We start from the raw sequence: 25,737 nt of genomic DNA, 5'->3' as shown, positions 1-25,737 counted from the left end.
ACCTGTGAGTAACTCTAGCCAAAAACCACGCACAAGCCCCAGTCTGCTTCCAGGCAGCAGACCACAACATAGTGTCCTGAGCGCACCTGCACACACCCATGGGCACACATTAAACCCATAAACGGCGGGTTATGCTAACGTGTACTTCCTTCCTCACTGCCTCACCTTGTTCACTTTCCTTTTTCCCCACCCCTCACCCCACACAATGGGATTTTTGTTTGCTTCAGTAGCATGTGACAGCGCAGTCCCTGCTTTGCCTAGCTCTGTGCTGCAAGTCTCTCAGGTAACAGGTGGCAGCTTCCCCTGTTGGATTCTAGGTTTAAAAAAGAATGACCTCATGTGGGTGGAGCTCTGGCACTTCGTAGAGGTGGTGGCAGTCACAGCCAGGTAACCCTGGAGTGAAGCAGTTTAGTTAGAAGGGGGCAGATAAACTCGTCATTCTAGTGGCTTTAACCCTCACCCTGAGGCGCCTTAGCAACCAGTCATTGCCTGCAAGCCTCTAAAGCTTGTCTTTGCCTCATATGGAGCCCAAAGAAGCCACTGGGAAAGAAAACATGGTCACCAAGAAAAAGAATCTGGCCTTCCTGAGGTCCAGACTCTATATGTTGGAGAGAAGGAAGACTGACACTGTGGTTGACAGCAGTGTTTCTGGGGACCACTCTGGCACCTTGAGGAGGAGCCAATCTGACAGGACCGAATACAACCAGAAATTACAAGGTAACCAAAAAGAAATCAATTGTCCCAGTTACTGCACTCCCTGCTCCATTTCTGCTACGTTTCCATTTGCAAAGAAAACACACAAGGCAGAGGAGAAAATCAAATACCACCTCTCCTTCCCACAAAATAAGAAGATGAAAGTAAATGTGACCTGTAAATTATAGGAAAAAATTTTTATCATGTGATTCAATGTTAAAGAGTCAATTCTCAATTACTCTTAATATTGCTGGGGTGTTCTTTTTTTTCCTGGTGAGGGTAATCATTTTTCTTCTACCTTCTTCTTTTCTTCTCCCTTCCCTACCCAACTTAAGAAGTGGGAAACACTAGAAAGCAAATAATTTAGAAATCTACAAAAGATTGTTTATCTCAATGAGTAGATATGTGATATTACACCATGAGTTCTATCTAGGTAATTATACTGAACTGTAATTGTGGTTATCTTAAATAGGGGCATGAAACTATAATCGTGTCTATGAAAAAGAAGGAATGTTATAGTCAGAGAGATGGTATAACAAGATTTGCTGAAATTCACTTAGGTGATCATTTCCTTTGAGTAAATTGAATAATACTCAAATATGGTAAGAAATGTTTAGGAGGCTTATTTTGAATGATATTTGAGGAAATAACTTCAGTTTATTTTGTGATGGTACTAAGATAATTTGGCACAGTTATAATAGCACATCGTGTGTTTCAGGGCCTTAATCTATATCCTGTCCTATCTATCCTTTCTTTCTCTCCTCTGTTTCCTGAAGGTCATTTTTTTCTAGTAAAACTTCATTTTGATGTTGATATTGGGCAGCATTTTATGTCTTCTCTTCAGTACCTGTTATGTGGTCCTCCAGAACTTGCCTCTCCTGCTTTTAGCACAAGGTGTGTTTGAACTCTCATCATCCCACCGTGAGCTGTCGTTTTGTATTTAAAAACTATGATGAGATCAGAAAGACCGACAGGACATGCTTGTATTTAACAAATCTCTTTCCATAAATATGAGCTTAGATTTAGTTATGCAAATTAATTAAGTTAAATAAGTTGCATTAAGTGCATTTAAATTAAATCTAAAAATTATTACTATAAGTTAATATTTAAAAATAAAGTACTGGTAGTTCAGGACTAAAGCACAGCATCAAACTTATCCTCAAATACTTTTTTTTTTTTAAATGAGGGAGAGTGTTGTTTAATCTTTGAAATTAATTTTTCTCAAGGCAATGGATACATTGGAAAGAATGGATGTCTTAAAATTTCAACTTTTATTTTAGATTCAGGGGGTATATATATGTGTTTGTTACATGAGTATTTTGTGTGATGCTGCGGTTTGGGGTACAAATGATCTCATCACCTGAGTACTGAGCATAGTACCCAGTAGGTAGTTTTTCAGCCCTTGCCTTTCTCCCCACTCCAGTAGTCTCCAGTATCTATTGTTGCCACCTTTATGTCCATGTAAGTCTAATGGTTAGCTCTCACTCATAAGTGAGAACATGCAGTATTTGGTTTTCTGTTCCGGCATTAATTTGCTTAGGATAATGACCTCCAGTTGTATCCATGTTGCTGCAAAGGATATGATTTTGTTCTTTCTTATGGCTATGTAGTATTCCATGATGAATAGGTACCACGAGAATTTAAAATCATACACATTTAGTTTCTAATCGTGGTTCTTCAACTTACTACCAAATAGAACTTCAGCAAATTACTTTAAATATCTGAGCCTAAATTTTCCTGTCTGTGAAAGTGGGACTAATGATACTTGCCACATAATGTTGTTGGGAGATTGAAATTAGATAATTACATAAAACATCTAGTATGCTGGCCGACAAATTTTAGGAATAATGGCTACCATAATGATAAAACAGAACTTGCCCAATATTAATCGAAGTTTGTATACCTTATTTCTCTTTTTCAATTATTTCTTGTCCTTTGATAAAGAGACCATGTCTAAAATTCAGGAAAAGCCCATTGCTTTATCCCTAATGACATGTGTTTTCTATCTGAGTTTCACTAATCAGCATCTATCAGAGTCTCTATTAGCAAAATAAAAATAGAAAATAATTTTTGCTACTGACAAATTTTTGCTTACTACATTTACCTAAAAAAATAAGTCTATGACCACACAATAGAGCAGACAGGGGTTGGTTACTTTGCAGAAGACCTCAGGCTTCTTACACACTTCATTTGATTTGTGGCTTTCCTATGCTCTGTTGGAGTCTTTGAAGGTGGAAGGCAAAACTCAGGAGTTAACACATACTTCTAGTCTGTGCTTGAGAAAAATCACCAAGAAGTATAGAGGAGCACATAAGCCATAAAGATAGACTGGCCTCCTGATAAGTAACATTTTAAAAATGTAACCCTTAAAAAAATCCAAGTCTGATTATTGAATGCCTAATAGAGCTTTTAGCATGGTTCGACTAGAACAGCTTTGGCAACAAGGGAAGGCATTTTCGCATTAATGTTCAAAGCAATCAGTTCTGTGTGTTTGTTCTGTGGCCTGTACAATACCCATTATTATGCAGATGAGTCCTAAATCACCTTAAGAAACTCTTTATTATTCAAATGTGAGGGCTTTTCCTTCCCCTTTCTTGGAACTGGTAGTCCCTGGGAGGCACTGAATAAACACCTGGAATGGTTAGAGCCCTCGGATAGATGGCCTAAAGCTCTTGTGAGGTCAAAGAGTGCTTTCAAATACTGGAATTTCTGGCAACACCACATTCCTCAAATTATTTAGCTGGTTATTTGATTAGTTATTTAATTGGTTGTCCTTCAATGCTATATTACTTGAGTAAAATTCACTGTCCTAACTCTCTGGGGAAGCAAGTTCTCTGGGTTCTGGAAAATGTAAGATCTTTCTCTGGCGTTCTTGAGCTTGTCTTTTAACTCATAATACATAGTCTATCTGCTCAATTCAATTTCTCACATCACTTTAATAGCATGAAACTTAAGTTGTGATAACAATTTTTAAAATGGTACGCTGGCTGAATTAAAACGATAGAACATGGCTCCAACGAGGACATACTAAAATCTTTGCAGAAGATTGTGATCGCATCAACATAGTCATTCCTACTACGCCTCGAGTAGTACAATAATAGAAAGGCTACCCTTAGGCTCCTTTACTCCTTGAACAGATTAATTCAGTTGACTAGCATTTATTGAATATGTTATACCTTGTTCTTTGAAATTAATTTTTCTCAAGGCCCTTGATACATTGGAAAGAATACAAATTATAAAATCATACACGTTTGGTAAATTGACATTTATTGAATGTTTTATATGCTGTGTCTTGAGGGTTAAAATGAAGAGGAAAAACAGAATATGTGCCAGGAATTACAACTACAAAATCATTAAGAAAACATGTCTGACCTTTACTCCAAAGAGGCTCAAAGTCTGGTTGGGAAAGATAAGACAGGTAAACAAATAAATGCAATAAAGTAGCACGATAGAAGTGGAGGTGGGATCAGTGCGTCCACAAAAGGAGGAAATAGTCTATTCAGGACTGCATGAAGGAGGTTGTCAGAAAATGGTGTTTCTAAGGGATGATAAGGATAGGGATGATGGAAGGTACAGGAAAGAGAAGGACATTTTAACCTCTTCACTGGATTTAGCTGTGTCTGAAATTGTTTTTGTTTCCTTGTTTATCACCTGTTATTGACTGTCGTTCCCCTCCCTTTTCTCTCCCTCCTCTCCCATACACCATGAAAGAAACCCTATCTGTCTTGTTAACTGTTTCATTTCAGCAGCCCAGAATACAGTAAACACTTAGTAACTGTTAAATAGAATGAATGACTTGAATGATCAGGCCCAAGCAGGAAACTGCTGTGAAGAAAGGCACCAAGGCCTGAAATAAGAGCCACTGTATGTATCTAAATATGTAGGGACACATGTTTCTATCAGAAAGATGATTCTTCAGTTAAATGAACATCAGAGATTAAAATGTACAGAATTTGTATAATAAGTAATTCCCAGTGGAAGCCTGTTTCATTCCCAACTCGACCTTTCAGAGCATACAACAACCATATTTCAAGTATTCCTCTTCTATTTGTAACAAGAGCCAACTTAGCTTCCACTAGCTCAATTCCTCATTTCCATTCTACTGGGGGCCGTAGAAATTACCTAAATACAAGAAATTTAGTGGTTGAGTTGTAAAAACTCAGAAAGGGTTTCATAAATACTTATATACATGACCTCCATATTTGAAATATGCCTAATTTAAATAGTTATACAGAAGTGTGTATGTGCATATGCAGATATGTGTGTGTGTGTGTATATATCCAGTATGTAGATATAGATATACATGTATGTGTTCATGTGTGTACTTGAGACACTTTTTTTTGCAATGATTAGACTTTTTATTGAAAGTTACTGTAAAATTTAAAGAACAAAAAGAACAAAAGTTTACTAACGTTCAGGAGTCTTTTCTGAAAACCATATATGAATTATGTCACTGATATTATAGGTTTCCTCTCAGTATGGCTACTATGGACTGAATGTTTGTGTTCCTCTAAAATTCCTATGTGAAACCTAATCCCCAATGTGACAGTATTACGAGGTGGGGTCTTTGGGAGGTAATTAGGTATTGAGGGTGAAGCTTTTGTGAATGGGATTAGTGTCCCTTAAAAAAAAAACACAAGAGAGAGCTTGCTTCTCTCTGCTCTCAGCCATGTCAGGATACAAGAAGGTGGCTATGTGCAAACCAGGAAGTGGGCTCTCAGCAGGAATAAGATCTGCTGCATTAGGAACAAGATCAACTTGATTCTGGATTTTCCAGCCTCCATAACTGTGAAAAATAAATGTTTGGTAAACTTAAGCCACCCAGTCTCCAATAATATTTGTTATAGCAACCCAAACCAACCAAGACGGGTCGATTACCTTTATCCTCTATGGCCACACTAAACTTCTGTTTAATTTTCTGGCCAATGCATATTTTTGTTTATCCAACACCAGATGAAAAGGTGAGAATATATGGGTAAAATGCTATTACCCATTACCACTGCTGGTAACACAAGGCAAAAATTACTTCTTCATTTCATGGTGGGTCTGTGGTACTTTCTATTTTGCAAAGGCTATTGTATCATTCTCATTAAGAATGATTATCTTTATGATGCCCAAAGTTGTCTTACTATGGTGCTAAAGATGAACGACCCTACTGTGTGAACTTTATACAAAATAACGTATTGTGCCATGTGGGGACAAGGGGCTCAAATAATAAATTAGACTTGGTAAGATTATGAGGCCATTTAATTTAAAATGTTTTTTAAAGAATATAGACAGTCTGTCAGGAAGCAGAAATTAACACGGGAAGACTTGCTGAGTTTTGTTCAAGGCTAAATGAAGAATGGAGTAAAACAAATTGTCCAGCTTCCTGTGCTTGTTTCTATCCCAGTGCTACAAACCCTTTTTGTTCGTGTCTGTTCTTTGATTAGTGAGTAGCTCCTTCCGCTTTATCTTTATCTGTCTTCATACACTCTATAGTGAAATGGGAAGTATTTGAATCAGTAATGTGACACCAGTACAAATAGGTGTGTGTCATAGTTTGAAGGGCGAATCTTTCTAAAAGGCAAGACGCTGTAAAAACTCAGTAACTTTTGTCTTACTTCAGGCATAGAAACCAGTGTAAAGCATGGTATTTTACTTTCCTATTTTTTTCAGTAGAGGCATCTTGCAGTTTTTAGAAGGACCATTTGTGTCAAATAATGTGTGAGTCACAGAAATTGAGACTGAGCTATTCTACTACTACCACATTGTGATGGGCAAATTTATTCCTATGTTTGACTGATATGACTTTAGGCGTAACTTTCTTAAAAGTAGCAAACACAATTTCTAGTTGTGTTTTTTGTTTGTTTGTTTATAAAAATTATGGGTTTATCAAAATGAGACACCAAGCGGAAGAAGGAATGAAAGAAAGGAAGGAGAGAGAGAAGGGGAGAGATAGATAGAAACCAAGCAAGCAGCAAGCATGAATAGAAATATACCTTAAAATAGTAATATAGCTGGATAAAAGATGGAAGAAAAGCACCCAAGCTACATTCATCTTTGTTTCTGATGACACAGGAAAAGAAAAAAAAAAAATCTCTGTTTATAGAATTACTTTTTCTTGATGCCACAATCATGTTAACATCAGTACCTTTGTGAATATTGATTTCTTGATAAAAGTAAAATTATTGCAAGAGTTACTAAATTTATAAATAGCATCATTCTTAGAAATAGTCAAGACTCAAAGTTATGGCTTATTTGGGAGTCCTACCTTCACTTCTAGACTGTATCTGAGACTGTGGAATTTTCTGTTCAACAGGTCTCAGTACTGGCTCCAACATTTGCTTGGACCTCTTCCTATCCCACGTTCTCAAGGGCAGACTGTGGTTGCTGGTGTGCATGCTCTTAGGCCTAAGGGACAATTGATTACGGAGGTGTTTCTGGAGCTGAATCATGCTGGAGTGTTCAGACCATGCCTACCAGGTTCCTCTGGGTGGGAAAGCTGGTAGAGAGAAGAGTAGGGGGTTCAAGCCTCAAGACTGGGTAGGAATGCATGTGTCCCATGGCCCCCTGCCAAATTTTGGCATAAAACTCTGAGGGATATGAGAAATCTAAATTAGAAATTGGCCTTTCAGGTTGTTATAAAATATATTTATCAAGATAGAAGGATATATCACATTTTATTTAATAGTTTGCCAGCTTGATTTGTAACTTTTGAATATGCAGATTTGGTATGTTGGCCTCTATCTGTATCCTTGCTGCAGGTCCCACAAAGGAGGCAGCTATGTGTGGTTTTTGACTGTAATCTATTTCAGGATATAACCCTTCTTCTACACTAGGTTGTGAAAGTAAGAGGGAAGGCAAGGGAAGGGAGAGATTGAGTATTAATGTTATGTTATCTGCTAGGAACTATGCTAGCCAGACACTGTCACACACACTGTTACTGAATCCCAACATCTCGTCTCTTCAGTTCTGATTTTATCATTGAGAAAAACAGGTGGTAGGCCTTGGGTTTGAGATGTCACATGCTTGAAATATTTGCAAAATAGAATGAATTTAATTAGTTGACTCAGTAGGTATTTTATACATATGATTTACTAAGAAGTCAAAGCCATTTGATGGTTGCAGCACATGTTTTGTAATGTGATGACATTTCTCCGCTACCATAATAAAGCTTAACTTGCTGTTTTTCACTTTGGAATATATATTCTTTCTTTTGACTTATAGTGGCATGTCCCTGCCAGAGTGTCACTGTTTAATAAATACGTTTTTGTTTAGTTGTCAGGGAACAAAATTACAAAGGTAGGTTAAGCAAACCTGTCTTATAGTAATAGCTTAATGATCTCCATTTCCTGCTTCATTGAGTATCTTGACACTGAAACTCATCTTTCTTTAATTTTATGCCTGTTGTTATTTATTTGCATCTCAATAAAACTTAATATCTATCAGAATAACTGAGAGTCCTATTCTACAGCAATGAGAGGAGGGAATACATTTGCAAATGAAAAGAATGGAGTTGTATGGGGGAAACAAGCAACTTTTTATCTGAGTAGGTGATATTTCAGTAGAATTCTATGAAGTCAGCTTAAATTGTGAGTCATAACTTAAATGCAGCAGGAACATAGAGTGCTATGATTAAAAGCCTTTGTCCAAAGTTTTCTGAACAATTTTTTTCTTGATTAATGAATCAGAGTATAAATGAATACTCTAAGATACCTGCATTGAAGCCCCCAATAGAGGATGCAATCTTAGACTGACATACAATTCTCACTTAAAGAAGAAAACTTAAAGGTCATGTCATCTAGCTACTACTCTAAGTATTGTGAGTCATTATAGCACCTCACAGAAACTGTCTTTCCTGAATGCTTCTTAATGTTAGGTCTCCAATGTCCCTACAAAAAGCCATCACAGATTTCTCCTTCTGTGTTTGTTGTGAAATGGTTGATGAAGACATTGTTTACCTCTCTCAGTGCCATCCAGATTTTATTCAATGGAAAATTGACTCTCCTTAAGAATAAAAACATATCCCCTCCCAGATAAAAACAAGCCATTTACTATATTTAGCTGCTGGGAACTTAGGGTCAAATTTGGTTTTGTTCCCTGGCCTTTATATTAGCTATTTTGTCTGTCTAAAAGTTTCTTTCCCATATAGGCAGGGTCTGGTGGCTCATGCCTATAATCCCAGCACTTTGGGTGGCCAAGGTGGGTCTATCGCTTGAGCCCAGGAATTTGAGACCAGCCTGGGCAACATGGTGAGACCCTGTTTCTACTAAGAAAAAAAAAAAATTGGCTGGGTGGTGGTGCATGCCTGTAATCCCAGCTACTCGGGAGGCTGAGGCACAAGAATCACTTGAACCTGGGAGGCAGAAGTTGCAGTGAGCTGAGATCGTGCCACTGCACTCCAGCCTGGAGTCTCAAAAAATAAAAAAATTAAAAAAAAAATAAATAAATGACATAATAAAATAAAATAGAAGTTTCTTTCCCCAAATCTCTGCAAGTGTGGATTTTTATCACTGAAGTATCTGTTCACCCTTTTTGGGAGTCCCTCCCTGACCATCCGACCTAAAGTGATGTAGGTGAGGAAATACTTTTCCTCTATCCTCTTAAATTCTGTGACCAGGACCTATGAATTATACAGACAAAAGACATACTAACAAAAGAAAAAGCATACAAGTTTTACTTGAGGTTAATATTTTTATGTGTCATGGTGGGCTTTGTAGAAAGAAAGAGGTAAAAACCTCAAAGAAGCAGTTAGACCTAGGGGCTTATATAACATTTTAACAGAGTCATAAATTGTGGAGATATGATAAAGCCAAAGGAAAAGAGTTTAGGGTTGGGGAAAGAAATTGTGGAAAAGTGACTAGGAAATACATGGGAGAAGCTAATGGAAGATAAGGGTTATTTTTGTAAGATTTGTTTGTGTAGGCTCATCTCTGTGTCAACTCCCTGTCTGTGATGATAAGAATATTCCCTTCTTGGTGATACAGGGAGGGCACTTTTCTCATGGTAAACTTACACTCTGCTTTTAAGTAAAAAAGGAAAAGGCAGAGAGCCCTTCCTGCGTCTGCTATTGAGCATCTCCAGCTCAAAATAATCAATATCCCAAAGTGGCATATTTAGGGATGGCGTGTTCTGATCCCCCTCAGTGGCTTTCACACTACCTATTACTCTATTAAATTATACTGCTTTATTCTATTTTTGGCTTTTGCTGTCAATTGAATATAACTCTCCTTGGGGAAAAAGACTTAGCATTTAAGCAATGCCTGGTATACAGTTATTCTGCTCAATGACTATTTATTGAATGACTTTATAATATCCAATGAATAATTACAACTATATTGATCCTGATGACATACTTGCTTTTACAATTCTGTCATTCTCACTTTCCCACTATGTAATGGTAGTTAACTTTCAGTTAACTTCTTTACATTCTTTTCCTGTAAAGAAAGATTATAAATAAATACATTTAATTAAAGAAGAGAATAGAGTTTCCTGACCAAGAAAAATAGGATCTCTTTTTAAATGAATTTATTCAACAAATATTTGCTAGGTATTCACATGTGCCAGGTATGACTAGATCCTAAGAATATTTTTTTAAATATCAGAAGCACACCCAGCCCAATGAGTGAGACAGGCTGTGAACAAATTATTGTAGTAACATAATAAGTGCCTGAAGTATACTGCAAATTGGGTTTCCGAGTTGCAAATTCTGAAATAGAGATTAGGGTGGAGGGGACTTACTAGGAAACATTCTTGGACCACCACCTGGGGAGGAAAAGGGAAGGACATAAGCCTGGGCAGAGGGAGAGGCCGAGCTGTGATGTGGTCTCATTGGAAGCTTTAGCCAACTCTGAAGGGAGTTCTAAAGATGGATGATTTTTTGGAGTTGTCCCCAGTGTTGTGAAGGACCTGGGCCCTTGTATCACACTTTATGTTTGGGGATGTGGCTATCTTGGGAAAGGGCATGACCTGAGAGGTGCTCTCATCTGGGATAATTCCTAAAGAGGGCATATCTGCTGGTTGTACTCCTGGCAGCTGAAATAATAATTTATCCCTTCCTTTAAGGGGAACTGGTACTAACATGGCATCCACCACATATTAAGTGGTTATTACTATTAGAGACATAAATAAAGCAATACAGGAGCTATGATAAGAAAGAACTTAATTGTACCTCTGAAATGCCAAAAGAAAATACATTGAAATCTGATTCTTGAAATCCAATTAGGACTTTTAGGGCAGAAGGCATTCCAGGCAGAGGGATTATGCTGGTCCTCGTACATAGGACAAGGTAATAATACTAGTTTTTGTGTTTGGGTATTTCTAAATGGAAGAGCAGGTACAAACACCAACTGAACATCTGTAGTAGGCACTTAAGTGCAGTACGTCATTTCATGCCCTTAGCAACTTTGCAAAAAAGTTATTGCCATATATTTATAGATGATAAAACAGAGGTTAAGAGAGGTATAGGCATTCTCCCAGTGGTCACATAGCTATTAATAGTAACTGGTGAAGTGAGAGTTTTCCTGAGGTACTGCTTGGCTCCAAAGTCAGTGCTTTTTCAACTATCATGCAATTTTCCCATTCTAACCTTAGTTTTTAGTAGTAGTACCTGTTTTGTGGTTTGCTCTTAAGAAAGCAACTGATTTTAATAAATCTTTGAACAATACTCACAAGCATCAAGAGAACCGTAAGTTCTGCCAATACATTCATCTGCAATCTTGAAGTGAACAGTGACCAACAAGTATTTTTCAGTAGCTGTGTTATTTTATGCTTCTCAACAAAAGGTTCTATATGCTTGGAAATTAGAAAGATATGCACTTGCGTTGAATAAGGTCTATACTTCACAGAACCACTAAAATATTCTACTCTAAAAAAACAAAACTGATTATCTGAATTATCTAGTCTTCGAAAACTCCTTGTCATCACTAACTACAGAGTACTTACCTGGATTAGGGTGCTTGGTGAAAGACTGGGTCAGAGTGTCAAACGACATGGCTCCTTTGCTTAACACTCCTCATTGCTTTTCATTTTTCTATAGCTAGCAGCGGTACCCAAAGAGGGGAATATATAAACCCCAGGAGATTTTACAGACAATCTATTGTGCAAAGAAAAAAATAAGTTTGTTTTTCAGTATAGCTCTTTGAAAATATTTATTGTTGTGTATGCTTCATAATGTGTATGATACATTTATACTATACATACATTAGAGGTGTATACACAGAACAGTTTAACTGACACAATAAAAACATTTGCAATGAAATTCTGACACGCTACTACATGGATGATCATCAAAGACATTGTGCTAACTAAAATAAGCTAGGCACAAAAGGACAAACACTATGTGATTCTACTTATATGTGGTACATAGAGTAGTCAGATTCATAGGGACAAAAAATAGAATGGTGGTTTCCAGGGGTTGGGGGAAGCAGGAAATGGGGAGTTATTGTTTAATGGGTAGAATTTCAATTTGGGAAGATGAAAAAGTTCTAATGATTGCACAATAATGTGAATGTATTTAATGCTACTGAACTGTTTACTTAAAAGTAGTTAACATGGTAAATTTTATGTCATGAATATTTTGCCACAATAAAAAATAATTAAAAAGTTTGGTGGCCCCTGGTTTGCAGCATTAAAATGGAATGTAAGGCTTTTCCCAATTTGACTCTGTCTCTTCTCTGGCCTGGAGGACAGTGTTACTTTTGTCAATGAAAAGAGTCAAACTCTGTGAAATATTTGAAGATATTTATTCTGAGCCAAATATGAGTGGCCAATGACCTATGACACAGCCCTCAGGAGATCCCGAGAACATGTGCCCAACGTGGTCAGCCTACAACTTGGTTTTATACATTTTAAGCTTGGGTCAGGAAAGGTGGGACAACTGGGGGCTTCCAGGTCATAGGCAGATTCAAAGATTTTCTGGTTGGCAATTGGTTAAGTTATTATCTAAAGACCTGGAATCAATAGAAACGAATGTCAGAGTTAAGATAAGGGGTTGTGGAGACCAAGGTTTTATCATACAAATGAAGATCCCAGGTAGCAGGCTTCAGAGAGAATAGACTGTAAATGTTTCTTACCAGACTTAAACAATCTGTTCTGTGGGTCTTCAGATCAGTTTTAATGTTAATGTTAATTCAGCTGTGTCTGAATTCGAACAGGGATGACGGAATAATGAGGCATATCCAACTCCCCTTTCTCATCATGGCCTGAATTAGTTTTCCAATTTAACTTTGCAATGCCCTTGACCAAGAGGAGGGGTTTATTCAGATGGTTGGGGAACTTAGAATTTTATTTTGGTTTCCATCATGCAGGACAGTTCTACTTTGGACTGGTATGACTTGATAAGGAGGGCTCACCCCCATCCCAGTTGTTTTATAAACCCTGACTCATCTTTCTATGTCTAACCTTCTCAGTCATTACCCCTAAAGGATATTCATGTCTCACGCCCTCTCTATATGTCACATAGTTGGTATTTACATGTCAATATCTCTCTCAGTTGAACTTCTTGAAGACAGGCATATTTATATCTATAGTTCCTAGAAAAGTTGGTATGTACTCAATTACTATGTTTGTTGAGTTAATGAGTGAGTAAATGAATACATGAATAAACAATCAATGAATGGTGTGGCAGTTGTGCGGTGAAAGTCCTGGTGAATAAAGGAGGCCCTTCTCCGTGGCTCATTCCATCTCAGCCAGCTCTTGATTACCTCTTCTCTGGCTTCAGGGTCACAGCACCTGGTTATGAATCTAACTCAGCTGAAGGAATTATTTATCCATTTTTCTCATGTCTCACATTTCTCTTCTCTATACTATGTTCTGTTGAATCATCCTTTAAAATTCTGCCATCATTAGCAAGGGCATAAAAAAAATCACATCTACCCATGTACTGGAGAACTGATAAGTTATTCCTCTGAACATAATATCACATTTTCATAACCAGATATAGATATAGAAATTAAATTATTTTTGTTCTGAGATAATCAAACATTCTAAGTGATTTTCTCATTTCCTTCTTTCTGTTAACCAGATCCATACATCTAAAACTATAAATAACATATTTGAAATACTCAGCATTTGAAGAGCTTGTTAATGCCACTCCAATCAGACATTTAGGATTGTCATTGTGTTACAATGGTGCTACTGTTTTTAAACTATTGAAAACTTTACTAAATATTTTTTAAAATACTGCAATTATAATCTCATAGTATGCTTTTGCTTCTTTATTATGAGCATTTCTGCATAGAAGTAAAATATTAACTTAAGATGTAAAATTACATTGCTTTTAATAAACGAATCCTTGGAAAAAAGGCAGAACAACTCTGAGAAATATGAAGCTTCATTAAATTGCAGTTGTGAGCAAACATTTTTAAGTGTTTGTTTTTTTTATATATAGAATATAAGAATCATACAATTGTAGTTAGATTTTTCTTTCAGTGAATCATAAATCAAACAAGATTTTGGAATGGGTTAAATCTATAAGAAAAGCTCAAATTCTATATCTTTTTTGCTATGTGTTCTTATAAGTGTGTGCAAATGAAAAACAAAAAAAAATTCAAATCATAATTTGATCTTATTTTCAAAATATCCTTTTCCACATTTATATGTTTACGTTCAAACCCTGATGACCTTTTCTGCCCTCATATTACCTCATGTGTAGTAAAGAGTATGTTAATATATTCACTGTGTATACTATATGCATATTTAATGCACACTTATGAAAAATATATGTGTGTATATACATACACTGATGCATCAATCACTGTTTTGTATATAGTGTTTGGAACCTGTGACCTGCAATAATTAACTAAGTTGAACTAAAAGAGTCTGTTTCAATTGGTTGAAAGGAAAACTAACTCTGTTTCTCATTTTTCTAAAATGGGTAAAAAATGGAGAATTGTATTCCTCTACATCTAAACCTATATAAAAGTTTTAGTGATAAAAAGTGGTGTGTGGAAGCAAGAATGCTCTGATAATTTTCCCAGAAATTATTTCAAACTTACCTTTACCTTGAATTCATGCAGTACTGGAAGAAAAATCAACACAAAACAAAACAATGATAGGATCAGCCTTCACTATTGTACCATGACTTGCTTCTCTTTAAGTTTCTGCTCAAAAATCACCTTAGTAATGAGGTCTTCTTGACCTTTCTATACAATAGTAACCACCAGCAGCACCTGCTTTATTTTTCTTCATAGTGCCTTGTCACTATCTGGTAGCTCTATGTTTCCTTATTAACTGGTTTATTGTTTCTCTTCTATCATTAAAATTTAAGTTTCATAAGGGCTGAGGTTTTTCTCTCTTTTTTCTTTTTTTTCATTGCTCTATTGCTAGCATCTAGAACAGGATTTCTCAATATTTATGCTACTAATTCTTTGTTGTGGGGAGTGGTCCTGTGCATTGTACGATATTAGCAGAAGCATGACTACCAGGTGCTGGTAGCCACCCCTGACCCCAGCCGTGAGAACCAAAAAACTACTCCAAACCTTGCCAAACATCCTCTGGGGTGGGGGAGATGTACAATTGCCAGATTAAGAACCACAGGTCTAGAACAATGCACGGCACAATGAACACTCAATAAATATTAGCTGAATGAAAGAACAAATGGATAAAAGCAGTATTTCTTATCCAGCCAAAATTTTGCATTCTCAATAATAGAACAATCACAAGAGAATAATTGAATACAGGGAGGCCTTTATCAAGTCAAGTTTCCCTTCTATTCAGGGCTCAGAATCTTCCCCTTTTCACTCATCTTCTGCTAAAGACTTTAAATAAAAACATTTTCGGAAACACTCATTTATTTAACTACTAATTGCTCTGTCTGTGCTATGCTGCTCACTGTTGGAGCCTGTAAATTCAAACCAATGCCACTTAAGTATTTTTCAAGACACATAAGCTTTGTTTAATTCCTTTTTGAAATCCACTAATCTACTTTCTGTGCCAATTAGCAGTCAGAGGAAATAAATCACATGCCCTTCCAATGAGGATAAAATATTCCCAGCCCCAATGTTTGAGCTTTCAAATTCAGAGTCGTGGAGGGTCTGTTCCTCCACATTTTCACTTAATACCTCACTGGCTCCTCTCCAAACCCTGTCTGACATGCAATTATTTTCAACCTATTTCACAGAAGGCTGCTCCATTCATCTTTCTGTGGGTCATATTTCCATTGAAACTGATTTTAAAAGATAAAAGATTTTACTGTGTGAAACTTATGTCGGTAGGGTTCAACGCAATGCTAAGCCAAGGTTTTTTTGGGTTTATGGGGGCAGATATGAAATTGGCAGCAGGGAGAGGGATGAAAGAACATGTATAGTAATATCTGGGGGTTTTGTAATGATCTGTCTGGAATAAAACCGTAGATTGAATTATGGGTGGGTGTTTGCACTATATGGGTAGAAAGGGAATTGGACTGATAGAGGCAGGGAGGGAGTGTTGGTCAGAAGTTCTGAACTCAATTTCTGGCTTTGTTACTTGAGGTAGAAGACTTACTCTCTCTAGAAATTAGCTTCCTTTTTTAATATAATGAGATAGAGCTGAGCAGAACTTATCACCTTATCTCCTCTGCCTGCTCTTTTCCCATTGTTCCCTATTTCTTTAAATGGCACCGTGACCCAGTTAACAAGTCAGAAATCTGAGAGTCAGCTTTGACTTCTCCTTTACCCTCCGCATTGATTACTCACCAGTTCATGCTAATTTCACCTCTTGAATTTCTCTTGATCTGTTCAGTTCTTTCTATCTTCTTGGCAATTAGACTAAGCTTAACTCCCTCCTTCTTTCCCCTAGTGACTAGACTGTCCAGGCGAAGAGCCACTTCAATACTCACAGGCTTGCTCCTCACCCTCCCCTCCCAAATCTAGTTCTGTGCAGGCCAAAGTGATCTTGCTAAGAGAATCTAATCATGCCCCTCATTTATTAAAAAATTCCTCATTGTCGAGATCTGTCTCCTGAGAATTTCTCTAGACTCATCCCCTTTTCACAACTTCTATCACTTGTAATTCAGCTGCCCTGAGCTGTTTTCACATCTTTTTTTTGCCACCAAGACTTTAAATACACTATTTCTTTTGCTCATGACACTTTTGCATCTCTCTTCACCTTGTGCTACCTCTTTCAGATTTCAACTGTGTCACTTCTCCAGTAGGACTGACATCCAGGCTGTGCTATGCTTGCATGAGTCACAGGTTATTATAATTATATGTGTACTACGGTTTTAATTTTTTTAAATTTTTGTGGGTACATAGTAGGTGCATATATTTATGGGTTACATGAGATAATTTGATACAGGCATGCAAGGCATAGTAATTCCATCAGGATAAATCACCTCAAGCATTTATCCTTTGTGTTACATATAATCTAATTAAACTCTCTAGATATTTTGAAATGTACAATTAAATTATTTTTTATTGTAGTCACCCTATTGTGCTATCAAATACTGGGCCTTACTTATTCTTTCTATTTTTTTGTACCCATTAATCATCCCCCTTTCCTCCACTATCTCCCCCAAACTACCCTTCCCAGCCTCCGGTAGCCATCTTTTTTTTTTTGAGATGGAATTTCGTTCTTGTTCCCCAGGCTGGAGTGCAAATGGCGCGATCTCGGCTCACCGCAACCTCCACCTCCTGGGTTCAAGCGATTCTCCTGCCTCAGCCTCCTGAGTAGCTGGGATTACAGGCATGCACCACGACACCCGGCTAATTTTGTATTTTTAGTAGAGACAGGATTTCTCCATGTTGGTCAGATTGGTCCTTAGGGGATCCTCCTGCTCTGGCCTCTGAAAGTGCTGAGATTACGCACCTGGCCTGCCATCCTTTTATGATCTATCTTCATGAGTTCAATTGTTTTATTTTAATTTTTAGCATCCACAGATAAGTGAGAACATACAAGGTTTGTCTTTCTGTGCCTGACTTATTTCACTTAACATAATGGCCTCCAGTCCCATCCATGTTGTTGCGAATGATGGGATATTATTCTTTTTATGGCTGAATAGTAAGTACTCCATTTATACCAGTTTTTAAATACTGACCAGTATTTTAAAATGCAAGGTGATTTGTTTGCAGAATCTTTCTGGAATAATTCTTAATCTTTTAGATTTGTCTCACTCAACTCTTAATATAACAGCAGTGCTTTGGCAACTCGACTTTATAAAATTATTTCAAAACATTAAAGCAGTTTTCACAGAAACATACACATGCTATTTTACTCTCATATTTCATTAATTTATGTAAGTTTAGTTAAAGTAATATAATTACAAAGAAGTACAACTGACATAATGAGGTCAGTTGTTGAACACAATTAAATCTTGAAAAATATACCCCTTGATTGTTAAGTGGAGAAGTACATAGACATCAGTTTGTGTATTTTAGGGAGAGAATGGAAAAATGTTGATTTATCTTATGACTTTAATACCCTGTCTTTACTTCTAGGTTATACATATCTTGATGATAAGAGCTGTTATTTATTCATTATAGTATACACAACACAAAGCACAATATCAACTCAATAACCAATATATTATTTAAAAAATTAATATTAAATTAGATATAAGGTTTTTTAACTCCAAAGACTATGGAATTTGTAAAATCGTTAGCTTCAAATTCTAATATTCTTTGATTTGTATGTAATCATAAACATATTTGTGTTGTGATGAAATTATATATTAGTTAATGGCCAGGTTCTTATGTTGTATTATCTTTGTGTTCTCCACAGTCAAATGACTGTGAAAGTTGCTCAATAAGTATGTATCAAATGGTGTATGTGTGCCTGCCTGGTCAGTTGTTGGGAGTATGAGAATGTTCCAACATTCTCGAGGTATGTCTTTATTAGCAGCATGAGAACAGACTAATACATACTGCATTTTGTTTATAAAAGTGCATATTCCTGAAAATTATTTTTAGGGTGAGGGCAAGTGTTGTTAAGTAAGGCATTAAACAAAACCTTAAGCTTGGTATATGAAATTATTCACTACAACTATTCTTTACTAAGAGATCAGTAAGATTTCAATACAATTAAGAAAATCTAAATTCAGGATTATTTATTGGTAGTTATTGAAAAATAATATCAGAGGGGAAACTTAATCTAAGTAAACAATGACTTAGAATTTTAAAAGTAATAATAAGTTGTGTACTTTAGCAGGACACAGCTATTTAATCATCTCCTTGCCCATTAAACTTGTTTGAAAAGCACATTTTCAGTGAATTCTCAGCAACTTATTTGCATTGATGATTTAGCTTTGGGGTAAATGGGAGAGATTCAGATTTTTAAAATTCAGATGTTATTACATTATGCCAAACAACATGCAAGGGCTATATCCCTAGCTCATTTGAATTCAGCCTGAATAATAGCAGTGCACATTAGGCCTGGTGTTGAACCGACTTCGTAGCAGTCTTTGCTGTTTTTGCTCTTCCCAGCCAAGGAGGGCAATCTCCTGATAGATGCTCAATTTCCCCTCTTGCCCTTGGAACATTTCCAAGGAAAAGTAAAAGAGGGAAAGCAGGTGCAGCCATTCAGAACCAGATACAGAATAATGGCAAGTAAATCATGGTCATAAAAACAATGACTGACATTTTTTGAGAGATTTCTGGGGTGTCAGACATTGAGTTAAGCAATTTTCACGCTTTATCTCACTTCTCACAACCTCCTAGCAGTGAGCAGTGGTTAACATCCAGGTTCAGGAGCCAGACTGGCTCAGGTTTGAATCCTGGCCCGCTACTTTCAGTAGTGTGACCTTGGGCAAACTACTTAACCTCTGTGTGTGTGTCAGCTTCTGCATGTGTAAAAGGAAGGGCATATATATACATCTTACTGTGTTTTTGTGAAGATTGAAGAGCAAATGCAAAACAAACTCAGTGTTTGCACTCAAAAATGTTAGCTTTTATTATCATTAATATAATTATTATTGTTATTCTCCTTCTACAGTGAAGCAATTTCGTGAAGCCAGATGACTTGGTCCAGGTCACACAGGAAGTGGGTGTCATTGCTCAGAACTGAACTCTGTGCTTCTCTGTTCAGCAAAATTCCACTACATAGAACATAATGTACCATGATCACAACAGTTCCAGGCAGGGAGTGAAGAGAGAGAGCCCAGACTTCGGAGCTAAGCACGTAAAATTTGAATCCCAGCTCTTCTGCATATTCTATGAATCACTGGATATATTTACATACACTCACTGTATTCAGTTTCATCTCTAAAATTAGCGTAATATCCCATTTTTAGAGTTGTGAGAAAGATAATAAATAATGCATATTTTAAAAACTGGTTAATAAAAAGTTCTTGAAACTGGTTGCTCTTATTATAGGCTTTCACAATACATTATAATCAAATATAATTGCAGTAATTCTGTATAATGCTTTAATATCAAAAATAATTTGGGGGAATATACACATTTATAAACAAAATACAGTATGTATTAGTCTGTTCTCATGCTGCTGATAAAGACATACCTGAGACTGGGTAATTTATAAAGGAAAGAGATTTAATTGACTCAGAGTTCCACAGGGCTGGGGAGGCCTCAGGAAACTTACAATCATGGCAGAAGAGGAAGCAAACACATCCTTCTCATGGCGACAGGAAGGGGAACTATGAGTGAAAAGGGGGTAAAAGTCCCTCATAAAACCATCAGATCTTGTGAGAACTCACTCACTGTCCAAGAACAGCAGCCTAGTGGTAACCATCCTTATGGTTCAATTACCTCCCACCAGGTCCCTCCCATGATACGTAGGGATTATGGCATCTGCCTTTCAACATGAGATTTGGGTGGGGACACAGCCAAACCATACTGTGGTATATATACACAATGGAGTATCATCAGCCTTAAAAGGAAAGGAAATTCTGATAACTTGAAACAACATCAATGAACCATGAGGAAAATGATACAACATAGATGAACCTTGAGTACATTCTGCTAACTGAAATAAGCCAGACACAAAATAACAAATACTGTATGACTCTACTTATATGAGGTACATAGTAGTCAAATTCATAGAGACAAAAACAGAATGATGGTTGCCAGGGTCTGGAGGGAGGAAGGAATGCATGAGTATTGTTTAATAGGTATAAAATTTGTTTAGAAAGATGAAAACATTCTGGAGATGTTTGGTGGTAATGGGTTGGCCAACAATGTGAATGTATTTAATGCCTCTGAACTGCACACTTAAATATAGTTAACATGGTACATTATATGTCATGTGTATTTTACTACAATGAAAAAGTCAGAGAAAAAATAATATATCCATCTATAGGAGGAAAATTTTGTTATTAAAATTATTGAAATGAGAATTGCAGTCCTAAAATGAACTCATGCCTTTTTTTTTTTTTTTTTTTTTTTCTGAGATGGAGTCTCGCTCTGTCACCCAGACTAGAGTGCAATGGCGCGATCCTGTTTCACTGCAATCTCTGCCTCGTGGGCTCAAGTGATTCTCCTGCCTCAGCCTCCCAAGTAGCTGGGATTACAGGCATCCACCACCATGCCCAACTAATTTTTTATATTTTTAGTAGAGACAGGATTTCACTGTGTTGGCCAGGCTGGTCTCAAACTCCTGACCTCAGGTGATCCACCTGCCTCGGCCTCCCAAAGTGCTGGGATTACAGGCATGAGTCACCGTGCCCTGCCTGCTCATGCCTCTTTAGGAAGGTTTTTGATCTTTTGCGTTGAATTCCTCCAATAAGTGACTTCAGTCTTTATATTTCATAATAGTGAGAAGGAGTGCATGACTATTCTTACCCACACATATATTCCTATTCGAATTGGCGGATGAGTATTTATCAATGTAGATACTATTCTAACAATACTGTCAGAGGAGAAATAATATTGTTGTGACACCAAGGGAACATTTTTATTATACACATTACCTTGAAATAACATTTTTGCCAGGAAATTTGATGCAGCATACATATGGTGCCTGATAGAAAGAAGCCAGGTGAAAGTACATTAGTCCTGTGTGCTGCACATGATATATAGTCAAACAGCCTGTGAGATAGAAGGATATCATTAACTATGAAGGTCATTCCATCACTAGTATAATGTTTGGAACAAAGATGTATTCAGTTATGCTGTTTACTCTATTTATACTTCAACTCCTCGTCTTTATAAACCTGCCTTTCTATGTGATTTTTAAAACTCCCAGAATATTTTTTTTTTTCAGAAGAGAAGATCTGTCTTGTTTAAACTGCCTTGCACTCCAAATTCAAATCAAAACCATTATGAATTTTAAAGCATGACTTCTTCTGACATTGAAACTTTTCTTTTTTTCCAATTACTACTACAACTGTTAAAATTTTGGAAAAATATTTTAGTATGCCCAGGAAGCCTTGCTATGTCTATTCTATTTGCATTTGTTTCACAGTCTCATTAGGTTCATTTTCCCCCTAATTTTTCATTTGTGGTAAAATGCACATAACAACATTTACCATTTTAGCCACTTTAAAGTGTACAGTTCCGTGGCATTAAATGCATTCATAGTGTTCTGCAGCCGTCACCACCACCTCCAGCACTCTTTTCATCTTGTAAAAGTGAAACTCTATAACTATTAAACAATAACTGTCTCTTCTCTCCCATCCTCAGCCCTAGGCAACCATCTCCATTTTCCATTTCTATGATTTCGACTATTCTAAGTACCTCATACAGGTGGGATCTTATGTATTTGCCCTTTGTGCCTGGCTTATTTTACTTGCCATAATGTCCTCAAGGTTCATCCAGGTTATAACATATGTCATAATGCCCTTTCTTTTTAACGTTGAATAATATTCCGTTTTCTGAATATTCCACATTTTGCTCATCTATTTATCCATTAAGGGATACTTGGGTTGCTTCTGTGTTTTAGCTACCGTGAATAATGCAATCCTACCAACAATGCTCGAGAATTCCAATTCCAGTTTCTCCACATCCTTGCCAACACTTCTGGCTTATTTTTAAAAATATATTAGCCATCCTAATGGGTGCAAGGTGGTATCTCACTGTAGTCATGATTTGCTTTTTCCTTATGATTAGTGATGCTGAGCATCTTTTCATATGCTGATGGGCCCTTTGTATATTTTCTTTGGAGAAAAGTCTATTCAAGTGCTTTGCTCATTTTTTATTCTGATTGTTTATTTTGTTGTTGTTGTTATTGAGTTTTGGAGCTCTTTCTACATTCTGGATATTAATCTCTTATCAGATATACAAATATTTTCTCCTATGCTGTAAATTGCTCTTTTGTTTTGTTGATAGTGTCTTCTGATGCACAAACTTTAACATTTTCAGTTTAAATGAAATGAAAGTACAACTTTTCTGTTTCTTCTTTTGTTGCCCAAGCCTTTGTTATATCCAAGAAATTACTGCCAAATTCAGTATCATGAAATTTTTGCCCTATGTTTTCCTTTACGAGTTTTATATTTTTAGATTTGTGATCCATTCTGAGTTAATTTTGTGTATGGTGTTAGATAAGGTTCTAACTTCATTCTTTTGCATTCAAATATCCAATTTTCCCAGCACCATTTGTTGAAAAGATTGTCTTTTCCCCATAAAATAGTCTTGTCACCCTTGTAAAATATAATTTGACCATATATGCAAGGATTTATTTCTGGTTCTTTATTCTGTTTCATTAGTCTGTATTTATGCCAGTACCATAATGTGTTGATTTACTGTAACTTTGTAGTAAGTTTTGAAATCAGGAAGTATGAGTTCCTCCAGCTTTATTCTTCTTTTTCAAGATTGTTTTGGCCTATTGTTGTCCCTTGAGATGCCATATGAGTTTTAGGATGGGTTTTTTTTTAATTTCTGCAAAAATATTTGGAATTTTGATAAAAATTACATTGAATCTGTAAATCACTTTGGGTAGTATTGACATCTTAACAATATTAAGTCTTTCCATCCATGAACATATCTTCTCATTTATTTATATCTTTAATTTCTTTTTTTTTTTTTTTTTTTTTTTTTGAGACGGAGTCTCGCTCTGTCGCCCAGCCCAGGCTGGAGTGCAGTGGCGCGATCTCGGCTCACTGCAAGCTCCGCCTCCCGGGTTCACGCCATTCTCCTGCCTCAGCCTCCCGAGTAGCTGGGACTACAGGCGCCCACAACCGCGCCCGGCTAATTTTTTTTTTTTTATATTTTTAGTAGAGACGGGGTTTCACCGTGGTCTCGATCTCCTGACCTTGTGATCCGCCCGCCTCGGCCTCCCAAAGTGCTGGGATTACAGGCGTGAGCCACCGCGCCCGGCCTTATATCTTTAATTTCTTTAAATAATATTTTGTAGTTTTCATTGTACAAGTCTTTCTCCTCTTTGATTAGGTTAATTCATAAGCATTTCATTCTTTTTGATGCTATTGTGAAATGGATACACTTTCTTAATATTTTTTCAGATTGTTCATTGCTACCGTATAGAAGAAATGCAACTGATTTTTGTGTGTTAACTTTATATTCTGCTATTTTACTGAATGTATTAGTTCCAACAATTTTTGGGGTGAACATTTAGTTTTCCACACATGAGATCATACAATTTTAGAACAGAGAGAATTTTACTTATTTTTTTCCACTTTGGATGCCTTTATCTCTTTTTCTTGCCTAATTGCTCCAGCTAGAATTTTCAGTACTATGTTGAAAAGAAGTGGCAAAGGCGGGGCGCAGTGGCTCACACCTGTAATCCTAGCACTTTGGGAGGCCGAGGTGGGTGGATCCCGGGGTCAGGAGTTCAAGACCAGCCTGACCAACGTAGTGAAACCCCATTTCTACTAAAGATACAAAAAAAAAAAAAAAAAAAAAAAAATTAGCCATACATGGTGGTAGGCACCCATAATCCCAGCTACTTGGAGGCTGAGGCAGGAAAATCGCTTGATCCCATGTGGCAGAGATTGTAGTGAGCTGAGATGGTGCCACTGCACTCCCACCTGGGTGACAGGGCAAAACTCCATCTCAAAAAAAATAAAAAAAAAGAAGTGGCAAGAGCAGGCATCTTGTTTCTGATCTTAGAAGAGAAGCCTTCAGTCTTTCACCATTGAGTATTATGTTTGCTGTGAATTTTTTTATATATGGCTTTTATTATGTTAAGGCAGTTTCTTTCTATCCCTTGTTTGTTCGATTAAAAATTTTTTTTTATTTCAATAGCTTTTGGGGTACAAGTCATTTTTGGTTACATAGATTGATTATATAGTAGTGAATTCTGACATTTTAGTGCACCTATCACCTGAGTAATGTATGTTGTACCCAATAAGTAGTTCTGTATTCCATATAGAATAATGGCCTCCAGCTGCTTCCAGGTTGCTGCAAAAGACATTATTTCATTCTTTTTATGGCTATATTCCATAGCATGCATATATATAACATATTTTCTGTATCCACTCATTGGTCAGTGGGCACTTAAGTTGACTTCATATCCTTGCAATTGTGAATTGTGCTGCAATAAACATACATGTACATGTGTCTTTTTCATATAATGACTTCTTTCCTTTGTGTAGATATCCAGCAGTGGAATGGCTGGATCGAACGGTAGATCTACTTCTAATTCTTTAAGGAATATCCATACTATTTTTCATAGAGGTTGTATTAATTTACATTCCCACCAGCAGAGTAGAAGCATTCTCCTTTCATCACAACTACATCAACGTCTATCATTTTTTGACTTTTTGATAATAGCCATTCTTACTGGAGTAAGGTGGTATCTCATTGTGATTTTAATTTGCATTTCCCTAACAATTAGCGATGTTGAGCATTTTTTCGTGTTTGTGGGCCATTTGTATATTTTCTTTTGAGAAACGTCTGTTTATGTCCTTTGCCCACTTTTTGATGGGGTTGTTTTTTTCTTAATTTGTTTGAGTTCCATGTAGATTCTGGATATTAGTCCTTTGTCAGAGGCATAGTTTAAAAATATTTTCTCCACTCTGGATTGTCTGTTTATTCTGATGATTATTTCTTTTGCTGTGCAGAATCTTTTTAGTTTAATCAGGTCTCATTTATTTATTTTTGCTTTTTTTCCATTTGCTTTTAGGGTTTTAGTCATAAATACTTCACCTAGGCCAATGTCCAGAAGAGTTCCTTCAAAGTTATCTTCTAGAATTTGTATGCTTTCAGTCCTAGATTAAGTCTTTGATCCATCTTGAGT

At 36.6% G+C, this 25,737-nt stretch overlaps 1 protein-coding gene across 1 annotated transcript in view; it reads left to right on the top strand.

Annotated features, from left to right (window-relative positions):
* Window positions 1–350: 350 nt before the first annotated feature.
* LOC105486304 (Rho guanine nucleotide exchange factor 38) overlaps window positions 351–25,737 on the top strand; it is a 128,376-nt gene continuing 102,989 nt past the window's right edge. Inside the window, exon 1 of the mRNA XM_024794250.2 lies at window positions 351–717. Within this exon, the coding sequence (XP_024650018.2) occupies window positions 522–717 (196 nt within the window). The 5' untranslated portion in view covers window positions 351–521. The remainder of the gene's footprint in view (window positions 718–25,737) is intronic.

This window comes from Macaca nemestrina, chromosome 3 (genome assembly GCF_043159975.1).
Source record: "Macaca nemestrina isolate mMacNem1 chromosome 3, mMacNem.hap1, whole genome shotgun sequence".
NCBI lineage: Eukaryota > Metazoa > Chordata > Mammalia > Primates > Cercopithecidae > Macaca > Macaca nemestrina.
This window is presented reverse-complemented; position numbering and strand designations above follow the sequence as displayed.